Source organism: Carcharhinus amblyrhynchos, chromosome 34 (genome assembly GCF_965287045.1).
Source record: "Carcharhinus amblyrhynchos chromosome 34, sCarAmb.v2.hapA, whole genome shotgun sequence".
Taxonomy (NCBI): domain Eukaryota; kingdom Metazoa; phylum Chordata; class Chondrichthyes; order Carcharhiniformes; family Carcharhinidae; genus Carcharhinus; species Carcharhinus amblyrhynchos.
Genome location: NC_137357.1, coordinates 9,550,389 through 9,574,351, shown reverse-complemented (window position 1 = coordinate 9,574,351; position 23,963 = coordinate 9,550,389). Strand labels below are relative to the sequence as shown.

The following is a 23,963-nucleotide window of genomic DNA, read 5'->3' as shown; positions in this document are numbered from 1 at the left end:
TTGTCGCGTATTGGGGTGATGAAAAGTGTTATTTCTTCTATGCTATAAAGACAAAACATACAGTTCATAGGATACATACAGGAGAAGGAAAGGACAAGGTGCAGAATATAGTCACAGATAGGGTGTAGAGAAAGATCAGCCTAATATCTGATAAGTCCATTCAAAAGTCTAATGGCAGCAGGGAAGAAGCTGTTCTTCAATCGGTTGTTCTCAGACTTTTTACTAACGGAAGAAGGTAGAACTAGGTTGGGGTGTGTGGGATCCTCGATTATGCTGGCTGCTTTTCCGAGGCAGTGGAAAGTGTAGATGGAGTCAATGGATGGGAGGCTGGTTTGCTTGACGGATTGTGTTACATTCACAACCTTTTGTAGTTTCTTGCTGTCTTGGTCGGAGTAGAAGCCATACCAAACTGTGATATATCCGGAAGGGGTGCTTTCAATGGTGCAACTGTCAAAATTGGAGTTGCAAAGGCTGTGCCAAGTTTCCTTAACCTTCTGAGAAAGTAGAGGTATGGGTGGGCTTTCTTAACTATAGAGGCAGTGTGGAGAGACCACAGATTGTTGATGATCTGAACACCTAGACACGAAGATCTCAACCATTTCCACTTCATTGTTGATGCAGATTGGTGTATAGCCTCCACTAGCTGCCCTGAAGTCAATGACTATTTCAAAGTTCCACCCTGTTTACAATGCACTCAGTCACATTGTGATCTGTAGTTATCCTCTGTATCTTTGAACAGCAGCATGCAAACTTTCTGCCTCACCAGTTGTCCTATAATTAAACTTACTTCGCCGTTGTCATGCACTGATTTAATTGTAGGTTGTACTGAGGTCACTTTTCGAGCTGAATTGAACATTTGATGTGACTTGTTTTGTCACCTCGACTCTTGTTCATTTAAGACACTGGATTCTAAAGCTCCTCTGAGTGGAGACAGATTAAATTTATAATTTCCTTCAATAAATATTCTGATAAGTATGATTTCCCCTGGATTATTACTTAATTACTATGAAGCTTAGAAACAAATTTTCACTTGTACTTTTGAACTATTGCCACAGAATCAAGCTTTTGAAAGCTGTTGGATGAAATGTTACGCAACAGATGTACGAGCAGTTAAAACTCAAGGAATAACATGGAATGGTAGCAATAGCAATATGAATACATAATTGGCTGAGTGATAGGAAAGAATTCCAAAAAAGGGTCATATTGGACTCAAATGTGAGCTCTGTCTCTCTCTTTCCACAGATGTTGCCTGGGTGGTGCTGTTTCTCCAGCACTTTTCATTTTTATCTCAAAAAACCAATAGTAGTTATGGTTGTTTTACAGACTAGAGGAAGGTTTATCATGGAGTTTCCCAAATTTGGTGTTAAGACCTTTGTTCTTCCTGATATTTATCAGTGATTTAAGCCTTGATGCACAAGGCACAATTACATAATTTGTAGATGACAAAACATTTTAAAGCATTGTTAATTGTATGAAAGATAATGCAGAACTTCAAAAGAACACCGACAGCTGGTGGAATGAGATGACTCCGGCTGGGTTTCTGCTAAATTTTCATGCTCCCATGTTCACCTCCATATCCAATGAGTGTACATTCACTTGGAGCTGTTACTGTATTGGGCCCACTTTTGCTGTGGTGATGCAATTTAGTGGTGCTAGCTCCTCCTCTTGAGCCTGACTTATCTGGTACTTTGAGTTGGGGTGGTTTGCCCTTTTAAATAGGTTTTGCAAACTCTGTTTTGGTAACCTTGCTTGCAGTGGGCTCCCTGGCTGCATGCACAGCACTGTTTGTGCTGTAGAACTCTCTTTCAGCCAATGTCCTCACTCAAGGTCAGGGTTCAAGAGTATTTTCAACTGGGGACTTGGGCCTGTGGTAGGGGACTTGCCTGAGCCTATGGATGTTACTGCCTAAAGATCCTTGCAACTCTTGGGCCCCTTTCACTGCATTCTCCTGAGCTAAGGCTGGCTCTATGGCTTTTTATAAATTTAGGTTTGGCTCTGTCAAAAACCTTATTTGGGTTACTAAATCATTTAGGCCTACGCTAAATGGTCTCTCAGCATTTCCAGTAATGCTGTACCATATTCTCAATGCTCCACCAGTTTTCTTAGTCACATCAGGAATTCCATCAATGATTTCCCTGCAAATCTAGTGGTCACATTGAACCAGTACTGTTGCAAGATCAAGCAAAGTTTCAGGTAGTAATGATTTGCTACCAATCCGACCAATTCACCAAAAGTCTTGGACTGTGGATACATCAGGCTTTTTATAATACTGAATATTGCAGCCCACACGCAGTCAACAGAATGATTGTTTGCTGAGTAACTCTTTCTGTTTCATCTGCTCAAAAGTACCTAATTCTTTCAGCATATTGTGGCCAGTCCTCAATACTCTGTCGTATGGCTCTAATTTCTCAAAAGATGGCATTGCAAAATTAAATGATTCCCAGGATCAGATGAGCAGGATTACCAAAATGTTTATTTTACTTTGTTGCCAACTTCAAGAGTTGGCTGTGAAGGAACTATGCTTTATTCCATCAGATGAAAGTAAACAACAGCTACTAGGCTGCAGTGAACACAAAAGATCCCAACTGGGACTAAAAAGTTAACTGATCCTCTCAAGGTCTTGCTTTACACAGGGCTCCATATATGAGCTCCATCTGATCGGCTAATTACCAATTCCCAGGGAGCTCATATTCAACGAGCCCAACTGTGAGGTCATTTGGTGATTCCCCATGCAGATCATGGGGGACATAGACAAGGTTATAACCCAGTTTCTGTCAAGGCAAATTTTGCAGATGAAGATTAATTAAACTACCTCACTCTGCATGGTTGACTCGTTTTCAGGCAGTTTTGTGTTCTTTTGCCTGGTGGAATTGTCCTCCTTGTCCTGTCAGTTTCCAGACTGATTGATTCCTGCATTAATAAGTTTTAGCCACAAGGTCAATATGCCTATTGTCTACCAAGAGCAATACAAGTAGGAGCCATTGTAATTCAATGGAGAATGGATGGTAGTCTTTCACACCTACTTATCACTTGACTGGTTTCCTTACAGTTTTCATTATTAAGTCTTGAGCTCGAAGACAATAAGTCTGGGAGTCCACAGACTTCAACTTTTGGGTCAACCCACAAACAATAGAAGCCATGAATTCCACTGGTGAATTTTGTCTTGGTATGTCTACTCAAGGGAAGGGCCCCAGCCATTTTAAGAATTTTCTGCAAGTATGTTCAGACGTGAGTTAATCCTTTGTGCAGAAACCACAGAAGGTCATATTTGCACCCATTTTGTTTCAAGGTAAAATGTCTGTATGCCATGTTGTTCTTTTACTTTTAAAGTAAAAATGATTCATCATCTCCATATCCTCGTGGACATATGACATGAGCGTAAAAGACTGCCATGGGATCTTTTGCTTCCACCTGTGAGTGAAGACTTGGTTTGATGTCTCATCAAAGATGGGACCTCCAGTACTGAGTGTAGCACTCCCTCAGTCTGACACTGGAATGTCAGCTTTTGATTTTTTGTGTTTAAGTCCTGATTGGGATTCGAACTGAAAACCTTCTCACTCAGGTGAGAGTGCTACTAACTGAGCTACATTTGACGCTATAATATGAAAACAACTGTTGACTTGAATTTGTAATATGCTACATTTCCAATCTCCCCAGTCTATTCCCATTGCAACTGAAGCAGTACTGAACAGTGATGATGACTCAATTAAAACTGCTTTGCAAGATATGGCTGAATCAATTAGGAAGATGAATCATTCGCTCAAGAAGATGGATGGTAAGTTCAGACATAATTATAATGATATCGTTGACTTACTTGTTCACCCGAGTGTAATGTTGGCTGATGAATTTGCCATTGGTTATTTAAATACCTGAAATAGCATCACTATTTGAGCTATATTGATATTTTGTTATTACCTGTGGAAAAGTAATGGTTACTGAAAAAAATGAAAAAGATGATGAATGCAGTTCCGACAGATAGGACTGCTGAGAGATACGAAAGATCATGAAGAGAATTTCTGTGACCTTTGAGATTTCCCCATGTATAGAAGAATTCCATTAAGAAAGATACCTATCAGTTTTTGTCTGGATGTTGCGTGATGGACATCAGAATCTTCAGAACTAGTACTTACTGTAACCAGGTTTTAGTTCAGATCTGTAAGCTTGCCAATCTGAACTGTGTACTTAGCTCAGATGATGATTCTTCTGTTTCAATGCTAGGCTGCGACAAAACTTCAGTGAACCTAATTTCAGATTGGGTGCCAGCCAATAGCCAGAATTTAATCTGAAGCCCAGCTACTTGCTACACAAATATTAGTCAATGATTAATTCCTTTGGTCTCACGTTCAAATAATCATATCAAATGTATTTTTCTGTCTCTTCTTTCCCTAGACCATGTGAATCCTGATATTTTTTATGGAATAATACGACTCTTTCTTTCTGGGTACGTATCCACTTTTAAAGCACTGTGCCTGATTTCCAAAAAACAAATTACACAGAAATTGCACACATAAGCAGCTTGTTCACTTTGATTTGATCTTCAATGTAAAGCAGTAGATGGGGTAATGATGCCATCATGGTAATGTCACTGAACTCGTAATCTACTGGTAATCTGAACTAACGCTCTGGGGACAAAGACAGAAAATGCTGGAAAACCTCAGCAGGTCTCACAGGATCTGTGGAAAAAGAATAGAGCTAACCTTTCGGATCTGGATAACCATTTGTCGAATGCTCTGGGGACTTTTGTTCAAATCTCACCACTGAAGTTGGTGGAATATAAACTCAATTAATAAATCTGGAAGATGGACCTCATTTCAGTAATAGTTAACATGAAACTCTCATTGATTGTTGTAAAGACCAATCTGGTTCACTAATGTCCTTTAGAGGAGGAAACCTGCCATTCTTACCCTGGTCCGGCCGTCATGACTCCAGATCCATAACAATGTTATTGATTCTTAATTGTCCTCTGACATGTTCAGTTCAATGGCAATTCGCAATGGGAAACAAATGCTGTCTTTACATTCTATGTAAGTATGTATAAAAATGTAGCCCTAATATCATGTGCCTTCTCTGTTCCTCTGTCTCATTTTACTTTAATTTCCTTTCTAATTTATACTTAAATGCTGAATAATGATGCTTTGTGCTTCCATCATGAACTGAATTAAAAGAGCATTTCAGTCTCAAAGCAGTCCATGTAAAACTATTTCTACTGCTCTCTGGCATCCATGTCTTAGATTTAATGTCCAAACCATTCTAAAACACTTAATCAATGAGAACCGTTAGGTTCCATTTACTCTGTCCCACCCCTTCATAATTTTTAAACACCACTACCAAATTGTTAATTAATCTGATCATGGTAAAAGGTCATTGACCTAAAATGTTAATACTGTTCCAATACCACCTGATGTGCTAAGGGCTTCTAAATTTCTGCCTTTAGAATCACAGCTAAGTTCCAGCACAGAAAGAATTCATTCAGTCCATCAAGTCTGCGCAGTCCATCTAATCCCACCTGTCAGCAACTGAGTCCATAACTTTACAGTTTTTGTCCTTTAGGTGTAGATCCAGGTACCTTTTAAATAAGTTGAGAGTTTCTGCCTGAATGACTAATCAGGTAGGGACATACCTACCACCCGCTGGGTGAAAAGTACGGACTTGTCTTATGAAGAGAAATTGACCAGTTTAGGCCTATGCTCGCTGAGTTCAGAAGAATGAGAGGAGATCTAATCGAGGTTTTTCTGATGCTAAAGGAGATTGACAGGGTGGAGTGGATATTTCCCTTGCTGGACATTCTAGAACAAGATGCTAAAGGATGACAGAGTTATATCAGAAACGAGGAGGAATTACTTCACTCGAAGGGTCATGAATCTGTGGAATTCTCTGTCCCACAGCACACTGGATGCTGGTACATCAAACAAATTTGAGGAGATTTGTAAGTTTTTAAATTAGTTGTGGGATGAGGGTTATATGGAAATGAGGTTGAGATGAGATCAGCCACGATCATATTGAATGGCGGAGCAGATTGCTGACTCCTGCTTCTAGTTCTTAAGTTATATCCCTCCATTCCTTCTACCAATCATCTTAAATCTGTGCCTCTTGATAATTAACCTCTCTGCTCAAGGAAACAAGTCTTTCCTGTCTATCTGGCTCATCATAATTTTGTCCATGTCAATCAAGTCACCCACAGCCTCCTCTGTTTGAGGGGAAACAACCCGAGCCCACCTAATTTTTTTCCATAGCTGTAATCTTGCAGTCCTGGCAACGTTCTCATAATTCTCTCCACAGCAATTATATCCTTCCTGTAATGTGAGGACCAAAACAGAATGCAAAATTCCAGCTACAGTCTAACCAATGTTTTTACACCCTTGCTTTTATATTCTGTATCTTGGAAAAGCATTCCATATGCCTCATTTACCATCTTATTTACATTTATTTCAGATTTCCAGCATCTGCCATATTGTTTCATCACTTGTATTCTGCTAAAAGCAAACCCCATTCTTCAAGTTGTTTTTCATATTTTTATTCCTTCATATTAAAAGCAGTATCTGTGCTGTACTTCCTCAAACACTCCAACTTCCTGTCTATAAGGTGCATCACAAAATCGTACACAGTACTCCAATAACAGCTATAGGAACAGAGGTTAGATGCCTCAGTGTCTCAAGCTTGTTTCACCATTCATGGTGATCCTGACCTTACGATCCATGGACCCTTCATGTCGCTTGATATTCCATTGTATCCTTGGCTAAGAAAAATATGATCTTCGTATTGAAAATTCCAATTGGTCCAGGAATCAAAGAATTTTGGGAAATGGGTTCCAAAGCGCTACAAACCTTTGTGCTAAGATTTGCTTTCTCATTTCTCTCTAAATGGCCTAGCTGTAAATTTAAGATCATGATCTTTCATTTTGAAATTCTTCACTGGTGGATATAGATTCTCTATATCAACCGTATCATCATCTTTGGTCGCACCAGGTTCAAGGATGACTTGCTTCCACTTCTGGGGGCAGGTGTGGGTTCTGCGGTGCTGAATAGTCCAACATGGAGCTGCAGCCTCTGCCACAGGTGGAATGGGTGGTGCTTGATGACGCAGGTGGGTGGGATGCTCTGGATTCTGCACACTTTCTACTGTTTGTGCTTGGGCTCCAAATGCTTACTCAGTGATGTCTGAGGCGGTTCGTGCCTTTGCGAATGCTTTTCAGTTTGTGCATTCTAGGGCAAGTGTGTGGAGATGTCGCACGTAGGGAGGTTTTCAGAGTATCCTTGTAGCATTTACTCTGCCCTCCTTGTGAGGGAGTCTTGTGTCAGGCATGCGGATAATGCCCGTTGCATTTGGTTTGAGGGGGACCAGTGAAACTGAGGATATTGGCCTGGGAGAGAGTGCTGTCATTTGGTATGCCTAACCTTCCAGTGAATTTGTCAGATTTCGCAAGGGCAATGTTGGTGATATTTCTGCAGGGATTTAAAGGTTTCTGCTGCACAAGGGTGGAACCATGGTTGCTGGCTTTGAGGTTTCAGTCTTCAAACACTCTACATAAACTCATTCTAACTTGTATTGGATCATCTTTCAACTTATAAACTTCAGAGAATTAAAGCATAGTTGAGACAACCTGTTCACAAAGAGTAAACTTTAAAGCCACAGTGTAATTCTGGTGATTTCTCAGCTACTGACAACCACCCCCCACAGTCAGTCACCTGTGAAACAACCTTCACCTCTGCCCCAGATCCATCTCAGACCTCATGTTTATCCCTAGTTTTCTAAACCACCCTGATTCACAACCTCGAGCCTAAAGAGCTCGAAGTTTTACGCACCCCTGAGGTTGGGGCCTCTTTTGCAACATCCTGAAACTTCCCTGAAGAGGGAGGCAAGCCTGTCAATCAGGTTCCTGGGTGGGGGGGGATCTTGTTTATAACAAAAGGCTCTGCAGCATTCAGAGAAATTTGGGGTTCCGAACCAGAGTGCACTTCCCCAAACCTGGTGCTAAATTCAAACTGATGGTGGAAAAGGGGAAATTCATGCCATAGAGATGACTAGATCTTTGTGAGCAGCTTTCTTAGATCAGCTGTCATTTCAGCATTAACCAGAAAATCCAGTCTGGGAAAAAAAAGTTATATCACTTTTACATGGCTTGATAGGAGTTAGGGTTACGTGAAATATCCCTTACAATTATTCTTTCATTTTCTCTTACTTGCTTTGAATCCCTTTGTTTCGTTTTATTTAGCACTCCCACCACACTGCTGCATTTGCTTTGGATTTGTCTGAAGGTTTTAAATAAAGTTGCTTTAATATGTGAATTTGTGTTTTCTATAGCTCCTGCCATAATACCTAGATTTTACTTAAAAAGTTGCCATTAGTTGATGGGAAACAATAATGCGCAGAATCCAAATCATTTGGGAAACTGAACATCGTAATTTATACTGAGTCATTTGATAACTTAATAAAATGGTACATTCATAGATAAAATATTCCCCAGCATTTGAAAAGAGCTTAAATTTTATGTTCTGTTACACAAACCTGTGTGTTTTAACGTCTACAGCGAATAAAGACACCAAGTTGACTTTAAATACTTAAGCACAATTTCATTTATTCTGTAGCTACTTAAACAATAGTAAATACTTCCAATGCATATACCAAATACTATCTGTTACTTTACTTAAGGTTGATTCCCACTTGCAATTAAAACCTGGCCAGGATTTTCTTATCACATGGAATCAGTCCTTTGTTCTCCTCTTCTTCCAGATGTTACCTTTCCTTGTGAGCTTGGTCCCTGAGTCCTTCACACTGCCTTTCTGAACAAATTCTTTGTGTTCGCAGAGTTAAAACTCCAAAGGCTCTTTGGTAACCAATTGATTCTTTATTCCAATTCAATCCAATCAAATCAAATCCAATTCAGAGTCCCAACAAATTGAGACATTCCCGATCCAAGCTGACAAGACAGGGCTCTCACCTCCTGTCTTGGGCTTGATCTACATGATCTAAGCTGATCGGAATAGGTATAGCTCCTCCTCCAAGGCTTGATCTCATTTGCATCTTAGCCAAAAGGACGAGATACAGCTTTAAAAAATTGCTTCAAATGAAGCTAAAATGTAACCTAATGACTTCAAGCAAGTACAGCATGTCGATACTACACTTGATCTTAGCCAAAAGGCCGAGAACCAATTGATGAGAAACCCTAACTGCATCATTCTATTTATTAGGCCAATCAATTAGAGCCAAAGTAGTGGCATTGGTCACTACTTTGAAATTAGATTGGTTCCACTGGTCGGCACAACATCGCGGACCGAAGGGCCTGTACTGAGCTGTAATGTTCTATGTTCAATGTCACTTCAGGCCCCATCATATCTCGGCCCTGTAAGTGCATATTGTTTACATTCCAATGTCCATAACAGGAAAACTGGTTCCAAAGATCTGTGCCAAAGACAAGCTGTTACATCGAACACCTAGTGTCTTTTGATCAGTTGTAGACCCATTGGGCCACAAGAAATCCCAGCATAGTGAAAAACAAATGTAACGAAAAATTAAGTTTGTTTGATTGAAGATCTTTCAGCATATTAAAAGTTAAATCTCTGCAGGCCATTCAACCACAGTTCCAATAGCAACTTGGGTCTTGTGGATACACAAAAGACTTAAAGCAAAGTGATATGATAATTATATTATTTTCTGGAATAATTGTAGAGAAGCTCATGACTGCGGCAGAATGGTGCTGTATTAATTCTCTACTCCTAATCTTGTCTTCTGATTCAGACACTTGCTCTAGTATTTAAAACAACAAAAATAATAACCCCAGACAAAATTGGTCAAGATCCAGGATCCACAGCAGTCCGCAGTCTGATTTTAATGTACACCAACTGTTATATATTACAATTTCTTACTGAGATGACTTCACAGCTTTCCTCCATCAGCCTCTTCATTGAGAAATTTCTCATCCTAGCTGATTTCAAATTCCATACTAATTGATCAAGCATTTCCTCCTCTGAGTTCACTGGTCTTCCATCCTCCCATAATCACTGCCTCCACAGAACCTCTCCAACCTGTACTCTTGGTCAACCTTTGCTATTTCACACAGCCTAATTGCTACTCATCATATAAATCATCAGTAAAACCATCTCTAATTAATATCATATTTCACGTATATCCCCAACTTCCTTTTGTGTCCATCCTGGAAAAAGATACTCTGGCATTTCTGTTAGTGGAACTTTCAAAACCCTGACTCTCTGGATTTTCTTTGGTCCTCCTTTCACAACATTTATGCAGGTACGATTTGCTGCACATCCATCTTCAAAACTCCAGATGCCATTAAACTCATTATTCTCTCTTACCCTGGCCATTTCTCTGGTAAAGCTGCATTTCTGCTTCCTAAAAGGAACAGAGACTGGAATTGATAATGTGGATGACTGGGGTTGCCATTCACTAGACCGATAATAGTACATCCTGAAGACTGTCTGCTTACCACGCCTTCCCACCCCCCCGCCACATCCCTATCCCACCCCTTCCCCCCACCCCCACTCCCCCCACCAGAGCTGTGCAATTGTCTCTTCGATGTGGAGATGCCGGCATTGGACTGGGGTAAACACATTAAGAAGTCTCACACCACCAGGTTAAAGTCCAACAGCTTTATCTGGTAGCAAACACCACTAGCTTTCGGGGCTCTGGCCCTTCGTCAGGTGAGTGGGGAGATCTGATCACAAACAGGGCATATAAAGGCACACACTCAGTTTACAGAATACTGATTAGAATGTGAGTCTTTACAGCTAATCAAGTCTTAAAGGTGCAGACAATGTGACTGGAGATAGCATTAAGCAGAAGTTAAAGAGATGTGCATTGTCTCCAGACAGGACAGTAGGTGAGATGTTGCAAGCCCAGGCAAGTCATGTGGGTTACAAATAGTGTGACATGAACCCAAGACCCTGACTGAGGCCATCCTCATATGTGCAGAACTTGTCTATCAGTCTCTGCTCAGCGACTCTGCGCTGTCGTGTGTCATGAAGGCCGCCTTGGTGAACACCTACCCTCAGCTCGGAGGCCAAATGCCCGTGACTGCTGATGTATTCGCCAACAGGAAGAGAACATTCTTGCCTGCTGATTGTCGAGCAGTGTTCTTTCATCTGTTGTCGTAGCGTCTGCATGGTCTCCCCAGTGTACCATGTTTTGGGACATCCTTTCCTGCAGCGTATCAGGTCGACAACATTGGCTGAGTTGCAAGAGTATGTACCATGTACCTGGTAGATGGTGTTCTCACGTGAGATGATGGCAGCCGCGTTGATGGCCCGGCACGTCTTGCAAAAGTTGCCGTGGCAGGGTTGTGTGGTGTCATGGTCACTGTTCTCCTGAAGGCCGGGTAGTTTGCTGTGGACAGTGGTCTGTTTGAGGTTGTGCAGTTGTTTGTCTCTCTGCCAGAGTTTGCAACCTGGAACTTGGGATGTGAGAGAGCAGAATGAAAACGTGAGGAGAGTATGGTAAGCAGTACCAACCCAGTGGATGTGCAACATGCCTGACAGAATTAGGTCACTCGAAGGTTACAAGCCAGATTGTTTTTAATTGTTCGATTTAGCAGTTGTTTTATAAACAATGCAGGCCATCTAGTGGTGAATAATGATACCATTCTTCCACAATGCAGTTCCAGAAGACAAAAAGTGGAGAGAGAGTTAGCAAGTCCCTATATTTTGGCTTGGACAGCTGAGAAAGACTTGTGGCCTGGAGAGATCAAAACAATCCAGTGGAGAAAGCACGATTCAAGTTTGCACTAAAATCCAGTATTTGTTCGAGGAGGTGAACGTATTGTACAAACTGGTTCAGCACAGCTTTGAGAAAAGATATCACTGAGTAAGCCAATGTTAAAAAAATACTGAACTGCAAATGAATGAGCTGCACTTGTTGTAGCTCAGTTCAAAATGAATGACTCATCATGTCGAATGAAGTTTTGTGTGAAATGTGCTGTGATTTGTATTACTTTTCTTTGCAGATGGATGGATAATCCAGCCTTTCCAGAAGGATTGTTGTATGAAGGAGTATGGGATAAACCTAGGCACTTCTCAGGTGGAAGTGCCGCACAAAGTTCCACTCTGCAATCTTTTGACGAGTTTTTGGGAATCCGTCACAATAAAGAAAACGGTAAGACACACCACTATTTCATTTCAGCAGGTCCTCTCAAGACACATAAAATGGGATGATTTTGCATGTGTATAACAGCTAATGCATTAGACTAGAATTCCTTTCTCTACTATGTTAGCTTAGGTGTCAATAAAATTACATTAAATGAGTTAATACAAATTCTAAAATACAGAAGAGAGGAATTTCAATCCAATGTTTTAAGCAATTATGTATAAGGAAATGGGAAGTGAGTATCACTGGCTGGGCCAGCATTTATTGCCCATTCCTTTCGGAGGGCATTTAAGATTCAACCACATTGCTGTGGATCTGGAGTCACATGTAAGCCAGACTAGGTAAGGATCGTAGATTTCCAACCTCAAGGACATTAATGAACCAGGTGGGTTTTTATGGTAATTGACATTGATTTCAATAGAGTTTCAATTCCAGAATTCAGGTTTCACCATCTGCCATAGTGGGATTCAAACCCAAGTTCCCAGCGCATTACCCTGGTTCTTTAGAATACAAGTCCAGTGACAATACCATGATGTTATCACCACCACCATGCACACTACTAACCCACTAATTAAAGAGGTACTCTACTTTGAGAAGCAAAAAAGATTTTTGAAATAAACTACAGCCGATTTATGAAAACACTATATACATTTAAAACTGGGCGGAACACATGAGTAACATACATTATTTGTGGAGGCTACCACAAAGGCAGCATGACATTCCTGCAAAATCCAGCTGATCGAACAACTTTGCTTTGAAAGTCATCCGTGACTACTTTTCACTTATAGGATGGGATTTTCCAAGTGTTTAATGGTGATTAAGTGGCCTGCCATTGGCTGGCAATGGGATCTTTCCATTGCTGTCAGAAAACCCATGGTTTGCTGTTGCCAGGACCAGAAGATCCCACCAGTGGAAACTGCTGGAAAATTCCGGCCCTTGGTATCAATAGGGGAGGAAAGATAAACTGAAACTGATAAGAAGGATGTAGAAGCATTGGAGATAGTGCAGAGCAGATTTAAGGATGCTACCTGGTTTGGAGGGTAGGTCTTATGAGGAAAGGTTGAGGGAGATGGGGCTTTTCTCTTTAGAGCGGAGGAGGATGAGAGGTGACTTAGAGGTTTATAAGATGATGAGGGGGATAGATAGAGTGGACATGCAGAGACAATTTCCTCGGGTGGATGTAGCTGTTACTCAGGAGCATAACTTTAACGTTCATGGCGAGAGATATAGGAGGGATGTCCGAGGTAGATTCTTTACTCAGAAAGTGGTTGGGGTGTGGAATGCACCGCCTGCTGTGATCGTGGAGTCAGACACTTTAGGAACTTTTCAAGCAGTTGTTGGATAGGCACATGGAGCACACCAGAACAATAGGGAGTGGGATAGCTTGATCTTGAATTCAGTCATAGCTCGGCACAACATCGAGGGCCGAAGGGCCTGTACTGTGCTGTACTGTTCTATGTTTCTACGAAACCCAAATTTCCTTGTCTTACTTTGTTTTTTTTCTGTGGTTTCCTTTTGGAAAGATGTGTGTGTTTTTAAGTGTTGTACACTAAAGTGGTCAGCTCACTTTTAAAGCAAAATAAATGAATGAAAATATTACCACACAGTGGATTACTTAACTAGTTTGTGGAGCTTTATTAGATAGGTATTGCTTGCTTACAATCCAAGATGAAGGACAGGGGAAATCTCCTAAATGCCTCTACTGAAGTCACCAGATAATCATGTGATACATTACATAGGGATGCATTAATTTACAAGATATAACATTTCTTCCCCTTTACTCCAGTTTTGGTTCTTCGATCTCCGTAGACATTGTGTCTTCCTGGGAATCTTCATTGTCTTCGGCATTCTATAAACATTTTGTATGGATTTAGGTACTTTCTTGTGTTTATCCTTCAAGATTTGAGGATTTTGTCTGATCCACCATGCCTTGATTATGTGACCTTTTTTGTCATAATTATGACATTTGTATTTTCAACACCAACATTCAGATGGAGAATGCCCCACCTGGACACACCAATGGCATGCTTTTCAGGTGATGGGGCTAATCAGGTCATAGTCGTGGGGAGGGGGTTGTGACGTAATGAGGGACAATCTAGGTCGGGTCAAGGGGTAGTCAGAGGATCAGTGAGTAGACGTTGGATTAGGAGGTGTAAAGAGGGGATTGGTGGCGGGGGGAGGTGTTAACAAGGAATTGGTGGTGGTGAGAGGGGTGACGGGTGGGTGTCAGTTGTATATTTACTCAGTTAGACTAGGATTCTTTTGCCTAGCAGTTCCAGGCTAACTCACCGGGTAAGTCAGCCAGAACCATCTGAAGTCTCCAAAGCTAACTCAGAGTTGAGACTTTGTCAGACAGCCTGAGGAAACAGGCAAATTGTCCATTGGAAGTTCCTCAGGAATTCTCAAGGAGTCAGTGCATCTAGACATCTGCAGGACCCTGAAATGCATCTTGAGCCGTGTGTATAGTCTCCAAAGATCTGCAGAGTGGAAGATTTGATCTGTTCCAAGTCCAAAATGACTCTTCTTCGAAACTGGACTCAAAACATTGTTTATCTCTCATCACAGATACTTCCAGACCTGCTATATTTTTTCCAGTACTTCCTGTTGTTTTAATTCAAATTAATATTGATAACATTTGTTCCCAGTCTTTATATCTAATTTGCTTCTCTATTTGGAATTACAGCTGAATTTCTACATCGGATGAGGGATTATATGCCTCCATCACACAAGGCACTTATCCAAACTATTGCCTCAGGTCCATCTGTGCGTGAGTACATCATGCTCAGTGGCAATCCTGTTCTCTGTGAGCTCTACAATGACTGCATTACTGCGCTTGTTGCTCTGAGGAACTATCACATCACAGTAGTTACCCGGTATATTACCATAACTTCTGCCAAAGCAAAAGCAGAGAAAGCCAAGCAAAACAGCTCAGCACAAATATTACAGAAAGCTCCATCTGCTTTGGAGGAAAGGGGGACTGGTGGTTCAGGGATCATGTGTTTGCTTAAAAGTGTCCGAGACACAACTAAAAAAGCAATGATTGAGAAAATTTGATGATATTAACAGAAGTTAACTGATTTATTGTGATATTAAGTGTAACTCATGTAGAATTTTGCAATAGGCAATCCAGATTATTTATTGATAACATTAGTCTTGGCAAATGCTCAGTGCTAACATCATCATGAACCATTACTGACAAAGTCACTTACAGTCAGTGCTCGTACTGACACCAGCTACCCGCACAAACAATTAATTGAAACAACAGAATATTTCAACAGAAATTTAAAAGCTTGCATTTCTAACATAATCACACGTAGTTAATAGTATTTATAATTGTATGGTTTATTTATGTAATAAATGTTATTTAGAAAATGAAATCTGTTGTCCTCAGCAAGTCTGGCCTTTTTGTGTAGTGAATGACACTTTGGTCTCTTCTGAAATGGTCTAGCAAGTTGTTACAACAAAGAATAAACCGGGGCATCAGATTTAGACACAAAGATGTACTTAGTCAAACCGGTACAGTCCTCCTCACTAACATTTGGGTATTTGTGCCAAAATTGGGACAGATGTCCCAGACTAGTCAAATAACAGTCTGACAATAGTAGTACTAACTGAATTATACCTTTCAGTGAATTCTTCCATCACTTTCTCTGAATATGTAATTCCCCACGTGTCACTCAGATCAGTCAGAAGTGACGGCACAATTGTATCACCGTTGAAAGGTAGTGTCACTGAGAGACCTCAAAATTGATTTTGAACCCCATGAAGTCCCATAACATCAATTCCAGCATGGGCAAGGAAACCTCCTGCTGACTCCCACCTCACACACTCTCTTCAGCTGATGAATCAGCATTTCTTCATGTTAACAACTAGGAAGAAGTACTGAGAGCATCAATGGTACAGAATGTACTCTGTGAAGGGACATCAATGCCCTTCAAAAGTGGCACAAGCTGGCTTGTCCTGTAGCGCATAAGATCTCAACTGGGATGTGGCATGTGGTGAGAGAATCAATACAAGGGAAAACCTTCCTGCAGCAAGTGTATCTTTTCTTGACAATACTGGTTGGAATAGCTCGCACACAGCCCTTGTGGAGCCGAAGTCTCAAAGAAAAGCCAGGCAGTGTGCCTTAATGACTGTCATCTGGTGGCTCTGACATGGATCATTATGAAGTGCTCCAAAAGGTTAGTCATGGCACAAATCAATTTCAACGTCCCAGATTCCCTGAATCCACCACAGTTCACCTACCGCTGCTATTGGTCCACAGCAGGTGCCATCTTTCTGGCCCTACACTCAACCCTGGAACACCTAGACAAAGACACCTATGTCAAAATCCAATTTATTGACTACAGCTCAGCCTTCAACACCATTATTCCTATGAAACTCACTTCCATAATCCATGGCCTAGGGCTTGGTTCCTCCCTCTGGATCTTAGACTTCCTAACTCACAGACCATAATCAGTAAGCATAGGCAACAACACCTCCTTCACTATCATTCTCAACACCGGTGTCCTTTAAGGCTGCGTCCTCAGCCCCTTACTATACTCCTCATGTGCTATGACTGTCTGCCGAAATTCCCCTGCAATTCAATCTTCAAGTTTGCTGATGACATCACTGTAGTGGGTCTGATCTCTCAAACAATGATGAAATGGAGTACAGGAAAGAGAGAGAATCTGGTGAACTGGTGTGACAACAATAATCTCTCCATCAATTCAACAAAATGAAGGAGATAGTCATCAACTTCAGGAAACATAGTACATGCCCCTGTCGATATCAATGAGGGCAAAGTGGAAATGGTTGAGAGCTTCATGTTTTTAGGTGTCCAGATCACCAACAACCTGTCCTGATCCCTCCATGTTGACACTATAGTTCAGAAAGCCCACCAACTCAGGAAGCTACAGGAATTTGGCATGTCCGCAGTGACTCTCAGCAACATTTACAGATGCATTATAAAAAGTATTCTTTCTGGTGTATCACAGCTTGATATGGTTCCTGCTCTGTCAAAGACCTTAAAAAAAACTACAAAGGATCGTGAACAAAGCCCAGTCCACTCAAACCAGCCTTCAATCCACTGACTCTGTCTGCACTTCCTGCTGGCTTAGAAAAGCAGCCAGCGTAATCAAGTGCCCCATGCATCCCGGACATATTCTCTTCCACCTTCTTCCGTTGGGCAAAAGATATAAAAGTCTGAGGACACTTACTAATTGACTCAGGAACAGCTTCTTCCTTGTTGCCATCAGACTTTTGAATAAACCTACCTCATATTAAGCTGATCTTTCTCTACACCCGAGCTATGACTGTAACATTACATTCTGCACTCTCTCCTTTCCTTCTCTTTGTATGATATGCTTTGTCTGTAGACAAACTGCACAAGAAGCAATACTTTTCACTGTACGCCAATAAATGCGACAATAATAAATCAAATTAAATCACATTAAGAAGATTCCCATATAACCTTGATAAATGAGAGAATTTGAGATCAGATCAAAACTAGGCATCAATGAGACACACCATCATCAGGCAAGGACCAGGTGTTGCTGACAGTGCTATGAAGCAGTGTTTACTATCCAAAAATGTGTTTATTGATTCTCAGTTTGGATACTGCCAGGACCACAAGTCTCCAGGTCTCATTTCAGCCTTGGTCGAAACAATGAGTTACTGCTCCTGACATCAAGGCAGCATTTGATTTAGTTTCAAGGAATCAAGGAGCACCTGTAAAATTGAAGTCAAAGGGAAAACTTCTCTCTTGGCTGGAGTCATAGCTAGCTAGCAAGGTGATTGTAGTTGTGGTTGTTAGAGGCCAATCGTCTCAGCTTTTCTCAGCTCAGGTCTTCTCACTCACTGTCCTGCCTGGAGACAATACACATCTCTTTAACTTGTGCTTAATGCTCTCTCCGCTCATATTGTCTGTACCTTTGAGACTTGATTACCTGTAAAGACTCGTATTCCAACTATTATTTTGTAAATTGAGTTTGTGTCTTTGTATGCCCTGTTTGTGAACTGAACTCCCACTCACTGATGAAGGGACAGCGAGCGCTCCGAAAGCTAGTGGCTTTTGCTACCAAATAAACCTGTTAGACTTTGACCTGGGGTTGTGAGACTTCTTACGGAGTTCTTCAGGACAGTGGTTTGGGAGCCAGCCATCTTCAGCTGCTTCATATAAGATCATTCCACCACCGTCATAATGTCAGAAGTGGGGATGTTTGCTGATGATTGCACAATGTTCAATACTGTTCACAATTGCTCATGTACTGAAGCAGTTCATGCCATGTCCAACAAGACCTGACAACATATAGCTTTGGCTAATTATTGATAAGTAACATTCCTGCCATCCAAATGCCAATGTCTATTTCCCCAAAAGAGAGGACCTAACCTCTCCGTTTGACATTCAATGCAATGACTGCGAGCAAATTTTGAGGATAAGTATCGTCAAGGTCATTTTTGACCACAAAATTAACTGGACCAGCCATATTAATACTATGCCTGCAGAGCAGGTATTACTATGGGGTGCACTTCACACACATGCACTGCAGCAGTTCAAGAAAGCTTGTTAAGAGCAATTAGGAATTGGCAATAAATTCTGTCCTTGCCAGCAATGAATGAGTAAAAGAATAAACATTTCCATATATCCCAGTTGATCATAATTAAGATATGTACAATGCAATTATTCTGAATATGCAATTAAATCACTACAATTAAAATGTCATGGTATAGGAAAGTACTTAAAATGTCATGAAACACGCCAGCAAAACAAACAAGTGCTGAAAATATAAAACCATCTAAGTGGACGTTGTGTATTTTAAAAAGAAAGAACATCTCAAAATCAATTAACAATGATGAGATCTGGTTTGTATGAAGTCAATTGAATGTCTTTCCAAAGCAGGGAGATTATGCCAAATCTTCACAAATCTCTGGTTTGGTCACAATTCGGGTATCATGTCCCATTCTGGTCACCACATTTTAGGAAAGATGTGGAGTTCCTCAAAATGATACATGGAATCATAAAGGTTGACAGCATGGAAATAGGCCTTTTGGACCAACTTGTCCATGCTGCCCAGTTTTTTTACCACTAAGCTCGTTCCAATTGCCCACATTTGACCCATATCCCTCTATACCCATTTTACCCGTGTAACTGTCTAAATGCTTTTTAAAAGACAAAATTGTGCCTGCCTCTACTGCTACCTCTGGCAGGTCATTCCAGACAGTCACCACTGTCCGTGTGAAAAAGTTGCCCCTCTGGACACTTTTGTGTCTTTCTCCTCTTACTTTAAACCTATGCCCTCTCGTTTCAGATTCCACTACCGTTGGGAAAAGGTGTTGACTATCCAGCTGATCTATGCCCCTCATTATTTTTTCAACCTCTATAAGATCACCCCTCAGCCTCTTATAGTCCAGGTGAAATAGTCTCAGTCTATTCAGACTCTCCTTATAACTTAAACCAAGTCCTAGTAAAGTTTTCTGTCTAGTTTAATAATATACTTTCTTTAATAGGGTGACCAGAACTGTAAACAGTAAAGATTGAGGAGATTTACCAGAATTGTCCAAAAAATGAGGGATTTCAGACACAATGTTCAGAAGCTAGGCCTGTTCTCCTTTGGGTAAGAGAGATTGAGGCTGGAAGATCTGATAGAAATGTGCAAAATGCTGACAGGTAAACAAAGAAAAAACTCTTCCTCTTAGTTGGTGGTAAAGGACTGGGGAGGGACACAGATTTCAGTCAGATATGGGTGGTCAGCAGTCGAGATGTAAGGAAGAAGTATCATGAGAAGTGATGGAAATGTTCTGAAACTCCTTGCCTGCAAGGGTGTTGAAAATTGAGATAAACAATAATTAAGAGAAGAAAATTCAACATAACAGTCAGGGAAATAAACTTGCATGGATAGAGCAGGGGAATGCAATGGATTGGATTGCTCTAAAGAGGGATAGCATATATTTGATGGGCTGAATGGTCTTCTTAAAAGTATCGTTATAATTCCGTGTTACAACGTTCCAGTTCACTGTAACAGACTCCAAACTGTTATCATTTGTGTGCAGGAGAATCAGAATTTGTGATGTGAAATTTTGCAACCAAAGCACTTTTGAACTTGTCATTGAGAAGTTATTTTACCTAATTTGCTGCTGCATCCTCACAAATAAAACCTTTAATTTATACGTCTTTTTCTAAGACCATCGGTTTAGAGCCACCTCGGATGCTGGTCATGAAAAAGTCTTCTACATTGATCTGTTGTGCCTTGATGTACAGTAGTTGCGAAATAAAATGGGAAAACTAAAAAACAGAAAAATGTGTGCTTTTTTTCACATGCAACGTGCACTGAAAGATACTTTTTTTTTGAAAGAACATAAAACGAAGCATGAAAGATCAACTCGTCCGAATTTATCTCCTGCTTTAAAGAAAGATACTGTGTTTGCAGGGGGCTGGTTGAAATTTAATCAAAAAAAAAAGCCAATTCAAATTGAGTCCAATCTTGGTCCCCACATGAGGGACAGACCAGATGGCACAGTGGTTGGCACAGTGGTTAGCACAGCTGCCTCACAGCACCGGGGACCCAGGATCGATTCCTGGTTTAGGTCACTGTCTGCGTGGAGTTTGCACATTCTCCCTGTGTCTGCCTGGCTTTCCTCCGGGTGCTCTGGTTTCCTCCCACAGTCCGAAAGCAAATGCTGGTTAGGTGCTAAATTCTCCCTCAAGTGGAACCCGAACGGGCGCCGGAGTGTGGCAACTGGGGGATCTTCACAGTAACTTCATTCCAGTGTTAATGTAAGCCTACTTGTGACACTAATAAATAACTTTAAACTTTAAAAAGAAACTTTTAAAAATGTAAGACCCAAGCTGACAAGCCGTTTGCATGCCACCTTGATCTGGATCAAACTCTTCCATTTTCGTTGTGTGCACACTCCTTCACCACCAAAGTCGCGGGGGGATAAAATGCACCAGTGGGCTTCTCTTGAATGAATGAGGAAGAAGTCACATTTGGCGTTGGGGAGGAGTAAACATCGCAGTTGTAAACACATCTCAGAAAATGGCGCACTTTTCAAATGAGGTGAAACCGCGCGCGACGGTTGAGCAAGGATAAACTCCCGATTTTCAAGGTGCGAATCTGGGGCTTACCTGAGTTGAGGATGATCATCTTTTCCGTTTTGTTTGGTCCTCCCTCCCGCCACCGCTTGTGGCTGTTTTCCTTCCCTCACGGTGAAAGACTGAGTAAATGTCCCGGTCTCAGCGGTAAAATTAAAATGGCGGCTCGGCCCGGCTGGGCCTGCTCCGGGCCGCGAGCCGAAACCGTTAACGGTCGCAGCACGCGGCTCCGGCCTGCGTGCGCCACGCCCCCACCTGGGCCATGGGATATGTGCTTCAAGGAGCAGGTCAATGCACGTTGGCCAATATCCCGCCCTCCCCTTCCTACCGGGCTGCTACTGTAAACAAATATACCGCCCTTTATTGATCCATTCTAGACAAATATGCCACCCTTTATTGATCTACTGTAAACAAATATACCACCCTTTATTGATCTATTCTAAACAAATATACCACCCTTTATTGATCCATTCTAGACAAATATGCCACCCTTTATTGATCTACTGTAAACAAATATACCACCCTTCATTGATCTACTGTAAACAAATATACCACCCTTCATTGATCTACTGTAAACAAATATACCACCCTTTATTGATCTATTCTAGACAAATATACCACCCTTTATTGATCTACTGTAAACAAATATATATCACTCTTTATTGATCTATTCTAAACAAATTTACCACCCTTCATTGAACAACTGTAAATAAATATATCACCCTTTATTTTCAATTTAGGCTTCCCACCAAGGTGTTCCTGGAGTCTTGAATGTCAGTCACCCCGAATGGGTTACCTTTTGTTTCAAGGGTGTGACCACTGGATGCGGCAAGGCCAGCAATTGTTGCCCATTCATAGACTCCCCACAGTGCAGAAGGAGGCCATTCAGCCCATCGAGTCTGCACTGACCATAATCCCAGCCAGACCCTATCCCCATACCGCCATGCATCTCCCTAATACTAAGGGGCAATTTAACACAGCCAATCCACCTAACCCACACATCTTTGGAATGTGGGGGGGGAAAAATGGAATTCCCGGACGAAACACACACAGACACAGGGAGAACATGCAAACTCCACACAGACAGTGACCCAAGCCCGGAATCGAACCCAGGTTCCTGGTGCTGTGAGGCAGCAGTGCTGTGCCACTGTGCCACCCATGATTCCATGATAGCCCCTTGAGAAATTGATGGTGAACTGTCTTCATTTTTTTTCATCCTCAAATTGGATTTGGGTGTGGCTGGCTGAGCTAGCATTTATTGCCCAACCCTAATTGCCCCTTGACCTGAGTGGCTTGCTGGGCCATTTCAGAGGATAGTTAAGAGTCACCTACATTCTATAGATCTGGAGTCACATGTAGACCAGACCGAGTAAGAATGGCAGATTTCCTTCCCTAAAGACATTAGTGAACAGATGGGCTTTTCCAACAACCGACAATGGTTTCACAGCCATCAGTAAACTTTTAATTGTGGATTTTTATTGAATACAAATTTCACCATCCACTATGCTATGATCCGCAGAGCACTCCTTGATCCTTGGATTACTAGTCCAGTGACAGTACCACCACGCCAACACCTCCCCCTCATGTTCTATATCCAGGGCATAGTTACCCAGCAGTAGCAGAATCTGAAGCATTTCAGGGATCATCAAATGATCCGTATCATCTAAACTATGTGACATCCAGATCTCTAAAGTCATCTGCACTCTAACATCAAAGCAATCGACCCACCACCATAATGGCAACAATATTAGGCAAGAGATGCAGCAGCTTAGGAAGCAGACCCACCACCATCTTCCTAGGGCAACAAAGGTAGAAATAAAAGCAAATTACTGCAGATGCTGGAATCTGAAACCAAAAGAGAAAATGCTGGAAAACCTCAGCAGGTCTGGCAGCATCTGTAACGAGAGAAAAGAGCTGGCATTTCGAGTCCAGGTGAACCTTGTTCAAAGCTAAAACGTATAGAAAGTGGGAGATATTCATACTGCAGGGGAGAGAATGAAAGATAAGCCATAGCCATAGAAACCAAGGGAAAAGGCTGCTAATAGCTGTTCACAGAGAGAATAAAGGGTGTGAATGGCCAAATGGCAGAGAAGCTGTAAACTGTGCCAAGGTATTCCAGGGTTGGTGGAATGTGAGATAGAATGTAGAAAAGGGTAAACGGGGGTGGGGGCGTGGAAAAAGTCAGGGAAGGGGGATGAAGTAGGGGGAATGAGAGAGTATGGGGCGGGGGGGAGGGAAATCAAGAAAGACCATAAAGAAATAAAAAGGTAGAGAATAGTAAAAAATAAAATAAAATGAAAACAAAGGGGTTGAGGTGGGGTAGAGCAAATCATCTGAAGTTGTTGAATTCTATGTTGAGACTGGAAGCTGTAAAGTGCCAGGCTGGAAGATGAGATGCTGTTCCTTCAGTATGCGTTGAGCTTCACTGGAACATTGCATCAAGCGAAGGACAGACATGTGGGCATGGGAGCAGGATCGTGTGTTAAAATGGCAAGCAACTGGGAGGTCAGTGCCCTGACTGCGGACAGGCCGAAGGTGTTCAGCAAAGCAATCACCCAGTCTACGCTTGGTCCCTCCGATATAAGGAGACCACATTGGGAGCAGCGAATACAATATACCAAATTGAACGATTAGCAAGTGAAATGCTGCTTAACCTGGAATGAATGTTTTGGACCTTGGATGGTAAGCATAGAAGAGATACAAGGACAGGTGTTACACCTTCTGCAATTGCATGGGAAGATGCCATGAGTGATGGGAGAGGTGTTGGGTGTAGCGGAGGAGACGACTATGTTACCCC

The 23,963-nt window shown here is 41.6% G+C and overlaps 1 protein-coding gene and 1 non-coding gene across 2 annotated transcripts in view; one reads left to right on the top strand and one right to left on the bottom strand.

Moving 5' to 3' along the window:
• Positions 1-15,147, top strand: part of ido1 (indoleamine 2,3-dioxygenase 1) — a 36,951-nt gene extending 21,804 nt beyond the window's left edge. Inside the window, exons 7-10 of the mRNA XM_080216993.1 lie at positions 3,658-3,775; positions 4,390-4,441; positions 11,954-12,102; positions 14,777-15,147. Coding sequence (XP_080073119.1) covers positions 3,658-3,775; positions 4,390-4,441; positions 11,954-12,102; positions 14,777-15,147 — 690 coding nt within the window. The remainder of the gene's footprint in view (positions 1-3,657; positions 3,776-4,389; positions 4,442-11,953; positions 12,103-14,776) is intronic.
• On the bottom strand, positions 8,962-9,151 carry LOC145361477 (U2 spliceosomal RNA). The gene has a single exon (XR_013889843.1). It is a non-coding gene; the product is annotated as a U2 spliceosomal RNA (small nuclear RNA).
• Positions 15,148-23,963: the final 8,816 nt, after the last annotated feature.